The 18,329-nt window shown below is 37.3% G+C and overlaps 2 protein-coding genes across 4 annotated transcripts; one reads left to right on the forward strand and one right to left on the reverse strand.

The window, feature by feature from the left end:
* Positions 1-2,053: 2,053 nt before the first annotated feature.
* Positions 2,054-8,138, forward strand: LOC127441133 (complement C1q-like protein 3). 2 transcript variants are annotated; one of them, XR_007897275.1, is made up of 2 exons: positions 2,054-2,299; positions 7,959-8,105. XR_007897275.1 is itself a non-coding variant. In XM_051698352.1 (2 exons), the coding sequence occupies exons 1-2, from the start codon at positions 6,717-6,719 to the stop codon at positions 8,136-8,138; spliced, it is 732 nt and encodes a 243-aa protein (XP_051554312.1). In that variant the 5' UTR covers positions 6,594-6,716. The 2 variants fall into 2 exon arrangements, 1 of the variants encoding a protein (XP_051554312.1); XM_051698352.1 differs by lacking the exon at positions 2,054-2,299 and adding an exon at positions 6,594-7,268 and having other exon boundaries at positions 7,959-8,138.
* On the reverse strand, positions 8,000-15,868 carry pter (phosphotriesterase related). Of its 2 annotated transcripts, none has more exons than XM_051698350.1 (5): positions 14,611-15,501; positions 13,808-14,243; positions 13,246-13,511; positions 11,237-11,377; positions 8,000-10,729 (listed from the first exon to the last, which is right to left on the reverse strand). In XM_051698350.1, exons 2-5 carry the CDS (start codon positions 14,237-14,239, stop codon positions 10,519-10,521), a joined length of 1,050 nt encoding a protein of 349 aa, XP_051554310.1. In that variant the 5' UTR covers positions 14,240-14,243; positions 14,611-15,501; the 3' UTR covers positions 8,000-10,518. The 2 variants fall into 2 exon arrangements, with proteins under 2 accessions (XP_051554310.1, XP_051554311.1); XM_051698351.1 differs by lacking the exon at positions 14,611-15,501 and adding an exon at positions 15,827-15,868 and having other exon boundaries at positions 8,002-10,729.
* Between the last annotated feature and the right edge of the window lie 2,461 nt (positions 15,869-18,329).

Consider the following 18,329-nt stretch of genomic DNA (forward strand, 5'->3'; position numbering starts at 1 on the left):
GAAACAGAAAAACAAAAAGAAAAGGTTAGAGTGGGCAAAGAAACACAGATATTGGACAACAGATAATTGGAAAAGAGTGTTATGGATCTTAACCCCATTGAGTTTTTGTGGGATCAGCTAGACTGTAAGGTGCGTGAGAAGTGCCCGACAAGACAGCCACATCTATGGCAAGTGCTACAGGAAGTGTGGGGTGAAATGTCACCTGAGTATCTGGACAAACTGACAGCTAGAATGCCAAGGATCTGCAAAGCTGTCATTGCTGCATGTGGAGGATTTTTTGATGAGAACTCTTTGAAGCAGTAATTTTTCATGTTATTAATGTCCTGATTATACATTGTGATCAGTTGAATGCCACTTTGGTGAATAAAAGTACCAATTTATTTCCATAAGAGCAAAATCTGTACATTATTCCAAACTTTTGGCCGCCAGTGTACATAATATAATTATACAGGGGAAAATACGAGATGTGCCCCCTTTAAAAGAATGTCCAGGCTGCTTTTTATTTATTTATTTTTTTAAAAAGTGATAGTGAAAAGGACAAAATGGACAAAGAGAGTACCATATACTGTAAATACCTAAAATAGTATTTTATTATGAAATATTTACAAGGAGATTTTTCTAAAGCCATGTGATAACTTTGTGAGGAAGAGAAATTTCAGTTGCCACAGTTTTGAACGACATGAGGTTTAGTAGACAATTTTCATTTCTTAATGAATTATTCCTTTAAGAATAATGTGCATTTATTGATTGTACAATCAAAATATGAAGCCATTTCCCAAACTTAATTGAATTATCTAAGGTTTTTCACACAGAATTGAATGTATGAATTTCATTAAGCCAACATAATTTACTAGGATTAGGTTGAATTAATGTACTATAGCAGCTTTAACTCGACTTCATTAGGTTCATCTACCTCAATTTACAAAGGTTAATTTGATTGTTATGTTGGTCCAACTTAAAGGTTACAATGGGTGAAAGGTGCCATGCATTGTTCCTGGCAGGCTACTCAGCCTTACAGGCTCCAAATGGTTAAGATTAGGGCGGGGGTGGGGTTAGGACATCTGCTGCCTCCCAGGAACAAACCGAGGCACCTTTGTACAACGGGCCTTAAAGGTGCACTATCATTTAAATCAGTATAGTTTTCCATTTCGGGTGCCATTGTAGAAATTTAGTATTCACAATCAATTATGATTACTTCAATCAGTGAAAGTGTCAAATAACAGGACGGTTACTGAGATTAAGTGAGTAGTATTCGGCTGGTCATGTGATTCTAAAATGGCAGCCCCCATGTGCGGACCCTCTTCATGTAGAATAAAACAGCTTTTATAACGTTACTGATATGACTGGAGTCTTAATTTTAATGTGAGTGGCCATGGTTTCCTAAATATATTGCAAAATTTCAATTAATGTCTTTAAGAATGTGTCATGCGTATTCCATGCACTAGCTGGCAGACGATAGATTGCAGATTGATGTTGTGAAAAAACAAGCTTAATTCTGGTCAGTTGGTGTGATGATCTACGGCCATGTTTTATTCAAGACTTAGTAATGCTCAATCGTCCAGTTGTCAAAAACAACATTGAGCTCTGTGCTGTTGTACCTGAGCAATGAACAAACAATTGCATTTTAAGCTTACTCTTGCAGAATATTCCCCTATAAATGTTTTTTGTTTATTTTTGTGCACCAAAAAAAAAAAAAAAAAAAGAACCACACAAGATATGAGAGCACTTTGGGCACAAAACACAATACAAACATATCAAAGTGGGTAATAAAAGTTTGTTGTTGTTTTTTTTTTTTTTTTACCATTGGAGCACTGCTGTGCATCTGAAGATGGCATGTGACTCATGATCACCAGTGATCATCCAATCACGCTGAGTAAGCCACAGAGAGTGCCAGCTGGAGAGGACAAGACAGGACAGGACAAGCGCTCACTGACTCAGAGAGGGTGTGTGCACTGGTGCATCTGTGTACATACACTACAGGAGGTGTTGGTGCATGCAATGAAAGCAGTGAACCTCTTATGCAAACTTGTGATTCCTTTTCAGATGTGACAAACACGTGCGAGAACACATTTTGTTCGTTGTCACCATCTATAGTGTTTTGCAACAAAGTCGCTAACATAGTTAAATTCATCACATCAATACTTTGTTTGGACAGTGATTAAATGAGGATCAATGTCATTTTAATTAATCATTCTCAGGAATTTCACAGGGTAGAGCTTCCACAGGGAGGATGACAGATCTTCATCAGGCAGCACTTTGTAGACCTCTCTTTCCATCACAAATTCTTCAGTTTGATTAGGTGAGAACATCATTTTGAGTTATATTGATCACAGTGTCTAAGATGGCACTGTGGGGAACTTGTTTAGATGCTCCATCACTCTGAGTGGCTACAATGGAGACGTTCTCTTCGCTGCCATTGATCAACATTGATTACATTTCTCTGGTTGATTTATGAGCAAAGAGACACTTGGGTGGATTCTGCAGGATATGCAGCATCCCTTCAAAGTGTAATATAAATCAAAATAAAATGTGAATCAAAGTATAATATGATTTGACGGAGCATAATGAAACAATAACCTACAGTTAAAGGGATATTTCAGGTTCAATACAAGTTAAGCTCGGTCGACAGCATTTGTGGCATAAAGTTGATTACCACAAAATTAATTTTTACTTGTCCCTGCATCTGGGTTCCAGTGAGGCACTTACAATGGAAGTGAATGAGGGCCAATCCGTTAATGTTAAAATACTCACAGTTTCAAAAGTATAGCCACAAGACATAAACAATATGCATGTAAACATGATGTTGGTGTGATTAAATTGCTTACTAGCTTTTTCTGTGCAAAGTTATATTGAATTTTACAACTTTGTTTCCATGACGATGTGGTAAATGCTTTTGTAAAATTATAAGCTTCGCATTTCTGCTTTTTAACATTCCATAGATTGACCCCATTCACTTCCATTGTAAGTGTCTCACTGAAAACTACATTTTTGCTTATGTTAATGAAAAGGAGGGATGAGTTAAGATGAATTTTTGTGGTAATTGACATTATACCACAAATGCTGTTGATTGAGCTTAACTTCTATTAAACCTGGAATATTCCTTCAACCTATAAGAAAAATATTAGTTTGATCTCCTGCTTTGGCCACCATTATATATATACTAAATGCATTACAAAATAACTGATTATTTCCTGTCCTAACTGTTAATCTGTGTTGGGTGTAATCTGAGAACAATCATTAGTTACTGTAATATAATTACTTTTTAGTAAAAAAAAAATACATTTGTGCAACGTTTTACATTTTAAATCATTAAATCAGGTTACTGTTACTGACTTTTAATTAATGTGGTTAATTTTAAAGGAATAGTTCACCCACAAATTTTAATTCCCTCCATATTCTCTCCAAATTCTCTCCATTCTTTTAATATCTTCAGAAGTGATATGATAGGTGTGGGTGAGATACAGATCAATATTCAAGTCTTTTTTGCTAGAGATTTTCCTTCCTGCCCAGTAGGGGGCGATATGTACGAAGAATTTGAATCACCAAAAACACAAGAAGAATGTGAAGGTTAAAGTGGAGATTGACTGAGGAGGAGAATTTATAGTTAAAAAAAAAAAAACATAAATATTGGTCTGTTTCTCACCCACACCTATCATATTGCTTCTGAAGACTGTAATCTGATTACAGTCAGTAGTTTCTGTAACATAATGACTTTTTATACAAAAAAATGTGTGCAACGTTTTACATTTGAAATCATTAAATCATATTACAGTTACTGACTTTTAATTAATGTAGTTACTTTTAAAGGGATAGTTCACCCCAAAAATGAAAATTCTCTCATCATTTACTCACCCTCATGCCATCATCAGATGTGGATGACTTTCTTTCTTCTGCAGAACACAAATGAAGATTTTTAGAAAAATATCTCAGCTCTTTTGGTCCATACACTACAAGTGAATGGGTGACAAAATGTTAAAGCTCCAAATATCACATAAGTCACCATAAAAGTAATCCATAAGACTCCAGTGGTTAAATCAATGTCTTCAGAAGCTATATGATAGGTGTGGGTGAGAAATAGATCAATATTTAAGTCCTTTTTTACTATAAATTCTCCTCCCTGCTCAGTCAATCTCCACTTTAACTTTCACATTCTTCTTGTGTTGTTGGTGATTCACATTCTTCATGCATATCGCCCCCTACTGGGCAGAGAGATTAATTTCTAGAAAATTCTGGTGGTGCTGAGTGTATGACGCAACAATGAACAAGGAAGAAATATAGACATTATTTTGAATTTGTTGAGCAGAAAAATGTACTAGAAAGTAACCCTAAAGTAAATTATTGGGGCCTGGGTAGCTCAGCGAGTATTGATGCTGACTACCACCCCTGGAGTCACGAGTTCAAATCCAGGGCATGCTGAGTGACTCCAGCCAGGTCTCCTAAGCAACCAAATTGGCCCAGTTGCTAGGAAGGGTAGAGTCACATGGGGAAACCTCCTCGTGGTCGCGATTAATGTTTCTCACTCTCAATGGGGCGCGTGGTGAGTTGTGCATGGATCGCGGAGAGTAGCATGAGCCTCCACACGTGGAGTCTGCACAGTGTCATGCACAACGAGCCACGTGATAAGGTGCGCAGACTGACGTCTCAGAAGCAGAGACAACTGAGACTTGTACTCCGCCACCCGGATTGATGTGAGTAACCGCACCACAACAGGGACCTACTAAGTAGTGGGAATTGGGCATTCCAAATTGGGAGAAAAGGGGATAAAAAAAAAAAAAAGGAAATTACTTAGTGATTAGCTTATGTTTTTAATGATGTAATCAGTAAAGTAATCTGATTACAATTTTAGAGAAGTAAATAGTAATTTGAAATGGAATACCTTTTTTTAGTAACTTACACTGTTGTTAATGATAGATTAGATTTGATCGTAGCCTGCAAACGTTTCTGAACATTTAAGCCACAAGTTTAAAGGTATGAATTGCATGAGATGACAGAATATCACATCAAGTGGCATGTGCAAACATATGATGAACTTTTCTCTGAACTCATTTAACTTCACAGAGACATTTTTGCAATTACTTTTACCCAACTGGTCCCAGGGTGGATGTAGAGGAAAGTCAATTTTCCTCTACTAACCATGGGTATACACCGATCAGCCACAACATTTAAACCACCTGCCTAATATTGTGTAGGTCCCCCTTGTGCCACCAAAACAGCGCCAACCCGCATCTCAGAATAGCATTTTGAGATTATATTCTTCTCACCACAATTGTACAGAGCGGTTATCTGAGTTACCGTAGACTTTGTCAGTTCTAACTAGTCTGGCCATTCTCTGTTGAACTCTCTCATCAACAAGTCATTTCTGTCCACAGAACTGCAACTCACTGGATGTTTTTTGTTTTTGGCACCATTCGGAGTAAATTCTAGAGACTGTTGTGTGTGAAAATCCCAGGAGATCAGCAGTTACTGAAATACTCAAACCAGCTCATCTGGCACCAACAATCATCCATGCAATTATCTAATCAGCCAATCATGTGGCAGCAGTGCATAAAATCATGCAGATATGGGTCAGGAGCTTCAGTTAATGTTCACATCAACCATCAGAATGGGGAATAAATGTGATCTCAGTGATTTGTAGCGTGGCATGATTGTTGGTGCCAGACGGGCTGGTTTGAGTATTTCTGTAACTGTTGATCTCCTGGGATTTTCACACACAACAGTCTCTAGAATTTACTCCGAATGGTGCCAAAAACAAAAAAAAAACATCCAGTGAGCGGCAGTTCTGTGGACGGAAATTACTTGTTGATGAGAGAGGTCAACAGAGAATGGTCAGACTGGTTTGAACTGACAAAGTCTACGGTAACTCAGATAACCGTTCTGTAAAATTGTGGTGAGAATGCTATTCTGAGATGCGGGTTGGCGCTGTTTTGGCAGCATGAGGGGGACCTACACAATATTAGGCAGGTGGTTTTAATGTTGTGGCTGATCAGTGTAGTTCATCACATTAACTATGAACATATTCCACTAAATTTGTCAATTAGAAAGAATCTAAATTTTTTCTGAAAAGTTTTGTTTGAAAGGGAGCGTGTACTATCTCTGTTATAAAAATCAATACCACTTGGTTTTATATTTTGTTATCTAATGCAATTTCAATCCATACATTTGAAAGTGTTGCTTATGTGACCAAATACTTCTGTGGCCTGTGTATTAGCACCATGATGTAGATACAGTATAAAAGGTCAAAGAATAAATTAAGCTAACAAAACGTGTTTGTCATTGCCACCAAACCGCTGCTTATATATTTTTACATCTTTATAAAGGTACTTCTCTCTCTCTCTCTCTCTCTCTCACACACAAACGCACACACACACACACACACGCACGCACGATTGTCTATCCCTCCCACCCTCAGGTGAGTTAGCAGGGATGTCATGCATTCTCTCTCGCACATTTCTGTTCCGAACGAGTCTAATAACTCCTGTTCGTTTGCTCAAACAAAAGAATTTCTTCAGAGGAAGTTTACTTCAGAAATTATATATCTTCTTAATTGAAAAGTCAATTAACTCTAATTGGAGCTGCAGGGAAGATTAGTTTTTTGTTTCGGCGTCTCTTCTGTGCGGAGCAAGATTGCGCGTAAATCGCAGTGCGAGGCGCGCCCGGTGCGGTCGGGGTTGCGCGTCAGAGCGCGGGTGATCGCCACGGGCGTGCTGGGAGTTGTCATGGTGCTGGTGCTGGTCATTCTCATCCCGGTTCTGGTCAGCGCGGCAGGACCTGATTCGCGCTACGAGATGCTCGGCGCGTGTCGGATGGTGTGCGATCCATACGAAACCAAGGCTCCATCCTCAGCAACGGCGGACAATCCGCGCGATAACCGCTTAGTTCAGTCCCCACCGACTTTCATACGCGGTCCGAAAGGTGAGCCAGGGCGCTCGGGGAGGATTGGCCCGAGGGGTCCGCCCGGACCTCCCGGTCCACCGGGGGTCATAGGAGAGCCAGGACCACCCGGTCCGCCCGGGATCACCGGTGTCATAAGCGCGGCGACGTACAACACCATTCCCAAAATCGCCTTTTACGCGGGACTCAAGAAGCAACACGAAGGCTACGAGGTGCTCAAGTTTGATGATGTGGTCACCAACCTGGGCAACCACTATGACCCCTCGACCGGTAAATTCACCTGTTCCATCCCGGGGATCTACTTCTTCGTGTATCATGTGTTAATGAGAGGAGGTGATGGGACCAGCATGTGGGCTGATCTGTGTAAGAATAACCAGGTAGGACACAAATCCAGCTGTCACAGCCCATAGGTGTGATGGCCAGTGGTTCTTTTGTTTTTCCTTTCAAATAGGCTAGAATTAGTGTTTGGAGCATAATAAGCATGTTACATAGATACAAATAAAATAAATAATAATCATAAAAAATAATACAGTAAAATAATAATAAAAAACAGATAGAATATGAAATAATATAAAAAATAATTATTTTAATTTAAATATTATTATAATTATTATTATTTATATTATTTTTATTTAAAATGTTAATCCTTATATTATCATCATTCATATATATCTCTATCATTAATATATATACTGTGTGCGTATATGTATGCATGTATGTATGTATATATATATATATATATATATATATATATATATATATATAGATGATAGTTATGTAGGGATTAAAATGTAAAATAAAAATATATAAAATTTACTAATTATTTTTATATAATTTGTTTTGTATAATATCATTTTATATAATATATATTAATTATATTACTACTACATTGGTTATATCCTCAAACATTTGGTATTACAGAAAAACCCTGGATTTCCTCTTTAAGAAACATCAGGACTTAGCATGTTTTGTGTCAGAATATATTTTATTATTACAGTTTTCGACTTATAAATTAAGATTTTTTTAATTGCTATCTATCTATCTATCTGTCTATTAATTTCTTGCAGGTGCGTGCAAGTGCAATAGCACAGGATGCGGATCAGAATTATGACTACGCCAGCAACAGCGTGATATTACACCTGGAGCCTGGCGATGAGATCTACATTAAACTAGATGGGGGCAAAGCGCACGGGGGAAACAACAACAAATACAGCACGTTTTCAGGCTTCATGGTCTACGCCGATTAATGCCTGTGCTATAGACAGCGCTTTTCAGATGCACCTACAAAATAATCAAAGTGAGGTCAAAAACGTTTAGGCCTCAAGCCTGTGACATCACATCCACGTCTGAGTGAAGGATAAGACAACAGATCGAGAGTGAGGAATGCAGAGAATGTTGAGAATTGGAACTCCTGAATGATCATACAACTCGAAGCATGTGAACACATCCTGTAAATTAGTTTTTAGAAAAATCACTGTGATTTAACAACATGCCAATATCTGTGATTAGTAATATCTTTATTGAGATTAGCTGGCAGTGAAAGCAGAAAATCATCTGACATCATCTCCATTCCATATGTGCCTAACTTACACTGATACATGGCTGATCTGAAGAGGATGCCACTGAGAAAATGGCATTAGCCTGGAAACATAGTTTAGATGATCACTCTTTTGTAATTTCACATTCACAAATGTCACATTTAAGCCACAGTTCCATACAGTTTTATATGAATGTTTTTATTTTAAAAAAGAAGTATCACTGGCAGGTATGTGCAGAGTCATCAGAGAACTGAAACTGTAATAAAATATATTGATTTGCATGTGTGTGTACATTTGCTATAAAACTGAAAGTTACTGAACTTAAAAAGTGCAATTGCAGCAATCCACAAAGACATTTCAATGAAATATCTTCAACTGGACAAGCAAACTACAGTGACTACAGGTTAGAAGTCGTGCATTCTGTATTCATGTATTGTGATCCATTTATAATTTTTTGCTATAACATTTTGCTATTTTTTACCACCATACTACTTTATATAGCATTGACTGCATATTAAAGATATATCCACACATTTAAAAAGGGTTTGCGATGGAAACCATGAGAAAGAATTAATCAATAAACATGAGGGGGGGATAGATATTATGTTTTGACATGCCATCATCGTATATGTTTTTTAAAGTTCTGGATGATTGGAACATAATGTTTTTTTTAACATTATCTTGCTGTTTCAGACACAGAGCGACTGACAGCGTCATTATTAGATGTGCTGTGAAATAGTTAAACAGATTTCATAGTGGGTCCAGAGAATTATCTAGCACAATGCGGCAGAAACTGAAACCAAAAGATCAACAAAATGTCCTGTCGCTCATTGCAGCTAGTTAAGACAGAAACATTAAAGATCTTTTATCACTTGTCGCTTTATCGTGTTGCACCTGGTTAGGACAGTGTAATAGTATAATTTCTTCTTTTGTGCTCAACAGAACCGTAATTGAATATTCAACTGAACTTTTTCAATTAATATAGCTGATTCCCTAAATCTACTAATAAATTTAATTGCATGTTTTCCTCATTAAAGAAATAGTTCACCCATAAATGAAAATGTACTCATCATTTACTCACCCTCATGCCATGCCAGATGTGTATGACATTCTTTCTTCTGCAGAACACAAACACAGATTTTTAGAAGAATATTGCAGCTGTGTAGGTCCATACAATGCAAGTGAATGGTGGTCAAAACGTTGAAGCTCCAAAAGTAATCCATCCAACCACCAACTCAAGTGGTTAAATCTGATGTCTTCTGAAGTGAAGCAATCAGTTTGGGGTGAGAATGGACCAAAATAAAATTCATTTGTCACTGTATATCTTGACATCAACAGCTTCCTTGCCGATCATGATTTCAAGCTCGATTACACTTCCTATAGTGCCATCTAGCGCTCTGCGTCAAGCACTAGGAAGTGTAATTGAGCTTGAAATCATGATTGTGCCTAAAGACTGCATTGACAAGATGTACAGTGAAAACTGAGTTACATTTTGATCTGTTTTCAACCAAAACTGATTGGACCACTTCAGAAGACATGGATTAAACCACTGGAGTCACATGGATTACTTGTATGCTACCTTTATGTGCATTTAGGAGCTTCAAAGTTCTGCCCACCATTCACTTGCATTGTATGAACCAACAGAGCTGAAATATTCTTCTAAAAATCTTTGTGTTGTGCAAAAGAAAGAAAGTCATACACATCTGAGATGGCATGAGGGTGAGGGTGATTAAATGATGAGAGAATTTTCATTTTTGGGTGAACTATCCCTTTAAGTCATCAACCCCCCCCATCACCCCTCTTTTACTTTTTTGCCACTTTTTTGTGGTAAGAGAACTTTGAGATTTACAACATCTGGCTTTGTTAAAAAAGCAATAAAGTATAGCACCATTAGTATTAAGTCTGCCTCTGATCATTGAGCATTTTATGTCATCTTACATAGATAAGCATACAGCAAAGTAAGGTATATAGCACCAAAATCAGCTGGAGGTATTTTTGAGGTATTTGAATTTTCTAGCAGTAAAAATCAGAAATTCATCTTTGTTACGTTGATTTTGGAAAGTACGTGACTCATTCTTTAAGGCAACTTTTATTTAAATGTCAGCCAGTGTTTAGGGTTCTCAATAAGTATTTTGTCCACCTGGTTCTGAGTGACACCGCGAGACAGCATTTTGGGGACAATATTCTTTAGGATGTGGGAGTAGCCATGACCGCCATACTTGGTCAGGCGGTTCTTGGTGTGGATATCATGGGCAATGAGGAGTCTGTCTTCATAACCTTCCTTGATCAGGAAACCCAAACTGGGGGGAAAGAAATATATAAGACACAATATTTAAAATGAAGATATACATAGATATAAAGTTAGCATCACAATTCAGTTTGTTTGGTTGGTGTAAACATGGTTTTACTGGTTCGCCTGTAAAGGTGGTCTGGAGTGTGGCTCATATGAACTCTATTGCGGACTGGTTTGAAGATGGTATGAAAGCAATCCATCCAAGTGATGTGATGATGTATAACTTGCCTCTTTGCATGCTTCCTGCCACAGTTCTTAAAAGTATAATGTATTTTTAAAGCTGCTTGTCTCTCAGCTCACATTCTTTGCATCTCTTGCAATGCAGATGCACCAGACAAACGTAAGTGCTTTTCTGTGCACATGAAGTGCGAAAACAGTCTGAAACTTAATACTGTAGCTCAGTCCGTCATTAAAATCTGCATTTCAAAATGTTTGCATCAAACAAATTTTTTTTATTTTTTTATTTTTATTTTATGACCGTCTAATCCCGTGTCTGGCAGAGGGAGATACTCACATCTGAACTCTCTGGCTGTCACTGGGCATGTCAACGTCAAGGTTGAAGGTGTAGTTCAGCATCTCTGTACCAAAGAGGTCATACTCAAGATAGCTTCCCATCTTTGCAAACTCCAGCAGCTCTCCACGATCAAATATGCTTCTGTAAGTAGGCGACACACAATGTTGTGATGGTACTACATTTCATTAACAATTTTTTTTTTGACGCACACTTCTATTGTTGCTCCCATGCAGATTAAAAAAGACTTCTTCGCAGAAGGAAGACTAAGAAATGTGTGGCAAAAGCTAGAAACTTCTGAAATAAATAGGCAGTATTTTACTGAAGTCAATCCGCATGTCTATTGATTTTCAGTATGGAACTGAGTCATACTGCGCGGGCAATACACAGTGCTGATTAATTTGCAGGACCATATCCAACAACAGCACAGAGAGTTCACAAAATACATTTTCAAACATACGAAGGCCCACAGGGGCCATGCATTATTATTTTTCTGTCTTTGAGAGTCATGATCTTGGCATAACAACAGTTATCTTTCGTTTAAAGTTCTGTATATGTTTTCCTTTGTTGTCTACAGAAAAATAGATAACTTTGTATCAAGTAACTATCATCCTGGCAAAGTTAGCCTTAATATGTTTATTATTATTATGTGTTTTTTATCGGATACTGTACACTGAAAAAAGTAGTAACCTACCAGCAATTGTTACTTCAGGGATCTACATATTTCTACTTGATCTAACTCATTAAATTATGTAAATAACCTAATTCAAAGGTTTTTGAAGGGATGGTTCACCCAAAAATGAAAATTCTCTCATCATTTACTCCCCCCTCATGCCATCCCAGATGTGTATGACTTTCTTTCTTCAGCAGAACACAAATGAAAATTTTTAGAAGAATATTTCAGCTCTGTAGGTCCATACAATGCAAGTGAATGGTGACCAAATCTCTGAAGCTCCAAAAAGCACATAAAGGCAGCATAAAAGTAATTCATAAGACTCCAGTGGTTGAATCTATTTCTTCAGAAGCGATACGATAGGTGTGGGTGAGAAACAGATCAATATTTATGTCCTTTTATTAATAAAAATCTCCACCTTTGACCAACCCCAACCAGTAGGTGGCTGAATGTGAAAGTAACTACCACACTAGAATGTGGAAGTTAAATATTTACAGTAAAAGAGTACTTAATATAGATCAGTTTCTCACCCACATCTGTCATATCGCTTTAAAAGACCATTGATTAAACCACTGGAGTCATATGGATTACTTTTATGCTGCCTTTATGTGATTTTTGGAGATTCAAAAGTTCTGGTCACCATTCACTTTTTGCTTTGTTTGGACCAACAGAGCTGAGATATTCTTCCAAAAAAACTTATAGAAAGTTATACAAATCTGGGATGGCATGAGGGTGAGTAAATGATGAGAGAATTTTCGTTTTTGGGTGAACTATTGCTTTAAACGTTTTGATGCCAAGTACCCCATATATGATGATCCCCTCACGAGGGACCCCCCCTACCTGAAACATAAATACAGCTTCATATTTTCATGTCCCGTATAAAGACCCAATTTTACTGTGTGAGAAAAACAGTAAATTATATTATAAAGAAAACATGTTAACAAATAATTGGCTTTTACAGTATATTGTCTTACCAAAGCCAAAAGAACTGATTAAAATATTATCTATAAAATATTACCTCAAAAAGTATTACATTTTCATGTATTATTAAGTTTACAATGTATATTTTTTCTTTTCTTATTTTCACTATTAATGTTAGATATATAAACCTAAAGAGAAAAATATCTTTTAAAACAAAGCTTAAAGCGACAGATAAAGGTTATACAAATATGTTTATAATATAAACATATTTGTATAACCTTTATCTGTCACTTTAAGCTTTGTTTTAAAATATTTTTTCCCCTTATATATATATATATATATATAAAAATAGTAAAAATTACAAATTCTGTTATATAATAAACCCCAACATTTTTCAGCATGCAGATGCACTCCTCACCTGTCAAGGTGAGACATGACTGTTTTGGAGATATCTCCACCAGCTTCTTGTAGAATACGGATGACCTCTGCAGGAGCCGCATTGTTCCTACCGGGGTGGATGATGACCGGACAGCCGAGTTCAGTCTGAGCATGAGCAGTGGCTCGCAGCACCTTCTTCTCGCTCTCTGTGATTGGCCAGCTAGTACCAATCTCTCCAATCACGCCACAGCGAATATCAGTACCATCTGCTCCATGAAGCACCTCACTGACAATGATGTCTGTAAGCTAGAAAGAAAAGAAAAAAAACAAAGCTGGAGAGTGTAATTTTTATCTACAGTATGTTAATAGATAACCTCATATCCTATCTTCATATGCAGAGACAACTATAAGGAAACTACACATAGGATTATTTCCTTGAAAAGTTTAAAGACTGTGGCTCATTCGTCTGAGCACCCTAAGCAGGGGGAACAAATCCTTATTTTTATTTCATAGAAACACTGTTTTGGTAATAAAAAACACAGGAAAGCATCATCGATTTCCTCAATTTTACAATGTAGTCACAATACCAAACATACACAAACCTTCTCAATGGTCATCTTTCTCGTTTCATCAGAGTGTGTCTCATCCACATAGTAGCCAGCTCCAGCTATAACATGCACTCCAGTGTCCTTGGCCAACTGGCGCAGAACGGGTAGGTTTCGAGAAATGCCCATGGTGGTATTCTCCACGATGGTTCCTCCCCCTGCTTTACGATAACACAGCAACTCCTCCTTCACTGCCTCGGTCTCCTGACTCAACAGCAGGTTCTCTCGGTGGCTGTATGGATTCTGCTGCAGCCAGTGAAGGTTCTTCATCTCAATGGGAGCTGCAGCAACACCTTCGTCTCCCGGTGCTGGGGGAACATGGCAGCACTCAAACGTCATTGTAAGATGTTCATGGGTCATGGTGCGGCCCAGTTGATCAGGCTCTATCAGACCCAGCACCGTCTGGACTTTACCGCTCAGCTGAGACATGGTTCTGTGGAAGACAGTTGTTGAAGTGGATGAGCAACAGACTTAAAGGAACAGTTCACCCAAAAATGAAGTCTCTCATCATTTACTAACCCTCATGCCATCCCAGATGTGTATGACTATGAGCGATATGGTAAGTGTGGGTGAGAAAGAGATCAATAAGTAAACACTTTTTACTCCTCCCTGCCCAGTATGTGGTGATATGCATGAAGAGTGTGAATCATCATAAACAAAAGAATGTGGAAGTGAAAGTGAAAGTGGAGATTTATAGTAAAAAATGACTTAAATATTGATGTTTCTCATCCACACCTATTATATCACTTTTGTTGACATGGATTAAACCATTAAAGTTGTATGGATTACTTTTATCCTACCTTTATGTGCTTTTTGGAGCTTCAAAGTTCTAGTCACCATTCACTTGCATTGTATGGCACTACAGAGATTAGATATTCTTCTAAAAATCTTTGTTTGTGTTCTGCAGAATATGTAGACAGTTCCTTACACACCTCACTGTTTTTGCTCTCTGTGTTATAAAGTGTCCCATTACTGTTTCACTGAGTGACAAACCACTCACAATTTACATTAATTGAGCATTTAGAATTAAGAGAACCAATCCTGAAGAAAGGACTAGATATTCTCCACACAGCCAATCAGGTGAGATGCTTTGGTCCCTACCCTTTCCGTTTCGACTGAATTGCTGTTGTGTTTTCTGATTTGCTCTTTTGTTTTCGTATTTGCCCTTGTGTTTTATGATTTGCTGATGTGTTTCTGAATTTTTATTTTGTCTTTTGATTTGCCGTTGTGTTCAAAGATTTGTTGTTTTGTTTTGCACTTCACGGCCACCGTAGGGACTTCTTTTGGATGAGTGAATACGAAGAGCATTTTTTTTGTTTTGTTTTTTGGGTGAACTATCTCTTTAAGAAAGTTCCATTAAGGTTACATGCAGAGGAATAAACTACCCATGAAGCACTTCAATTCAATTTCTACCGAGAAATAAGAACGAATAACACCTCATAGTGCATACTTGGCTGATTTAAAACTGGCTTCCTCTAGAAATGACTCATCTTTCAAATCTGTCTAACAAGGGAATTTAATGGGTTAGACACGCCTTGGTTGTTTGGACTTTGTGCTGACTGAAGACTAGTGACTGCATTTCATTCAGTTCACTATACTTAAAATTATGGGTTGCATAAATAAATTCAATCGCAACGCCTGCACGCACAACATACTGTATCTATGCACGAGCAGATTAACATCTTGACAATCAGATTTAGTCATAATTTGTCGATTACTCAATTACGTAATTATATTTTAAATAACCATTGTTGATATATGGCATAAATAAATCATCTATACGACTATATGCATTGCAACCGTATTCACAGCAAGCAACATGCGCATAGGATTCAGTATGAACTGTACACATAACTGCATTACTTTCTCAATAACAATAATAGTAGATTAAAAGTACACCACAATAGACATGACGAGTATACAATTTAGTTGAGGCTTGTTGATATATTTAAATCACACGATGAGCTGCTATTAGTAATTCATAATAAAAGAATGATGTAAAGTGAGAGAATAGACCTGCAGGAGAGTACAACTTCCAATTTGCAGTGTGACAACAGAGCAACGTCTCGCGATTTTAGATGACTGTCTCGCGAGATATCAGATGACCGTCACTGGGATTCACAATGAACTGAAGCTTATTCTATGGAAAGCCAAAGTATTCAAAATGAAATAATTAAGTCTGTAAATAAATAAATAAAATAAGAAATAGTGCTGTACTCTTGATTTGATACGGATCGGTTTGCCAAAGAAGCAAGAAAGGAGCCGTTAGGCCACGCCCCTTTCTGTTGACTGACATTTGAGAGAAATCCATTTTCAAAAATATATTCGGATGAGTTTCATAAAGAAGATTATGCATGTTATTATGAAAACCAACATTTGGAAATGACTAATTTTCATTATGAAAAGAACAAATATTTAAATGCAGTACTAGTTTTTTGAAAGTCAAGGCTCTTATTTGTTGTGTAATAATTGTTGCGTGTCTGTGGAATATTACAAAAATTAATTGGCACATTAATTAGGCTAATATTTTAATAATTTAATAAATTAATAATCATAACAATAAATTATTGTTCTTTTAATTTTTCCATTTCCATGCTATGTTCATAGCCTAATGAAAACAGCTATCATATTTGATTTGGGTTAAGGGTTACGTTAGATCTTGGTAAGTTTTCTTCTGGATCTTTGCTTTACTGTACATTACTAATCATATCAACTGACTGGCCCAATTTACTGGAACTGCAATTTTTATGCAAAACAATTGCACGCGTGTGCGCACACACACACACACACACTGGCGGCCAAAAGTTTGGAATAACGTACAGATTTTGCTGTTTCAGAAGGAAATTGGTACTTTAATTCACCAAAGTGGCATTCAGCTGATCACAAAGTATAGTCAGGACAATACTGATGTAAAAAACAGCACCATCACTATTTGAAAAAAGTAATCAGATCTAGACAGGCCCCATTTCCAGCAGCCATCACTCCAAATCCTTGAGTGATCAAGCTTAACTGCTAATTTGGTACTAAAAAAATCACCATTATATCAAACACTGCTGAAAGCTATTTGGCTCATTAAATGAAGCTTAACATTGTCTTTGTGTTTGTTTTTGAGTTGCCACAGTATGCAATAGACTGGCATGTCTTAAGGTCAATATCAGGTCAAAAATGGCACAAAAAAAAGAAACAGCTTTCTCTAGAAACTCGTCAGTCAATCATTGTTTTGAGGAATGAAGGCTATACAATAGTTGAAATTGCCAAAAAACTGAAGATTTCATATAAATGTGTACACTACAGTCTTCAAAGACAAAGGACAACTGGCTCTAACAAGGACAGAAAGAGATGTGGAAGGCCAGAAGTACAACTAAACAAGAGGATAAGTACATCAGAGTCTCTAGTTTGAGAAATAGACGCCTCACATGTCCTCAGCTGACAGCTTCATTGAATTCTACCCGCTCAACACCAGTTTCATGTACAACAGTAAAGAGAAGACTCAGGGGTGCAGGCCTTATGGGAAGAATTACAAAGGAAAAGCCACTTTTGAAACAGAAAAACAAAAAGAAAAGGTTAGAGTGGGCAAAGAAACACAGACATTGGACAACAGATAATTGGAAAAGAGTGTTATGGATCTTAACCACATTGAGCTTTTGTGGGATCAGCTAGACCGTAAGGTGCGTGAGAAGTGCCCGACAAGACAGCCACATCTATGGCAAGTGCTACAGGAAGTGTGGGGTGAAATGTCACCTGAGTATCTGGACAAACTGACAGCTAGAATGCCAAGGATCTGTAAAGCTGTCATTGCTGCACGTGGAGGATTTTTTGATGAGAACTCTTTGAAGCAGTAATTTTTTATTAATTTATTTAATATTTTATTAAATAATTAAGTTATTAATTTCCTGACTATACATTGTGATCAGTTGAATGCCACTTTGGTGAATAAAAGTACCAATTTCTTTCCATAAGAGCAAAATCTGTACATTATTCCAAACTTTTGGCTGCCCGTGTATATATACACAGTAAATGCAAAAGCCATATTTGAGCATTGATCCATGATTTGAAAGTGTCATGCTGAGCTGTGATACATTTTTCCTGTGCGAGTCTGATCTAACTAATAGTGACAGGTCCTGGGGAGTTATCTGACCAGGGATTGGTGTACAAAATTAGTCATAAGATATAGAGCAAGAAACACTATTAAGCATCAACCCACTGCAAATTGTGCCAAACAGCTGCGGGCCTCTATTGTCAGATCTAATCTATCCCCTTTGTATAAAAAAAAAAATTAAAAAAAAAGACTCCACATACTATTAGTAAGACATTTATTGGAAGTGGTCAGTATCTGATTTTCCTTCATTTTGATTTGGCTTGTTATTCGTCTTCTTTAGAGTCTTCTTAGTTCCTTTGCTTCATGCCGTTTATAACCCCTTTGAGTTTTTAAGGGGTTATTTACTACAATACAAGTTTCAGCACAGAGTAGATAATGAGATTATGTCCACAGACCTTGTTCCCAATATTGTCTTCTTCA

This window comes from Myxocyprinus asiaticus, chromosome 5 (genome assembly GCF_019703515.2).
Source record: "Myxocyprinus asiaticus isolate MX2 ecotype Aquarium Trade chromosome 5, UBuf_Myxa_2, whole genome shotgun sequence".
Lineage (NCBI taxonomy): Eukaryota > Metazoa > Chordata > Actinopteri > Cypriniformes > Catostomidae > Myxocyprinus > Myxocyprinus asiaticus.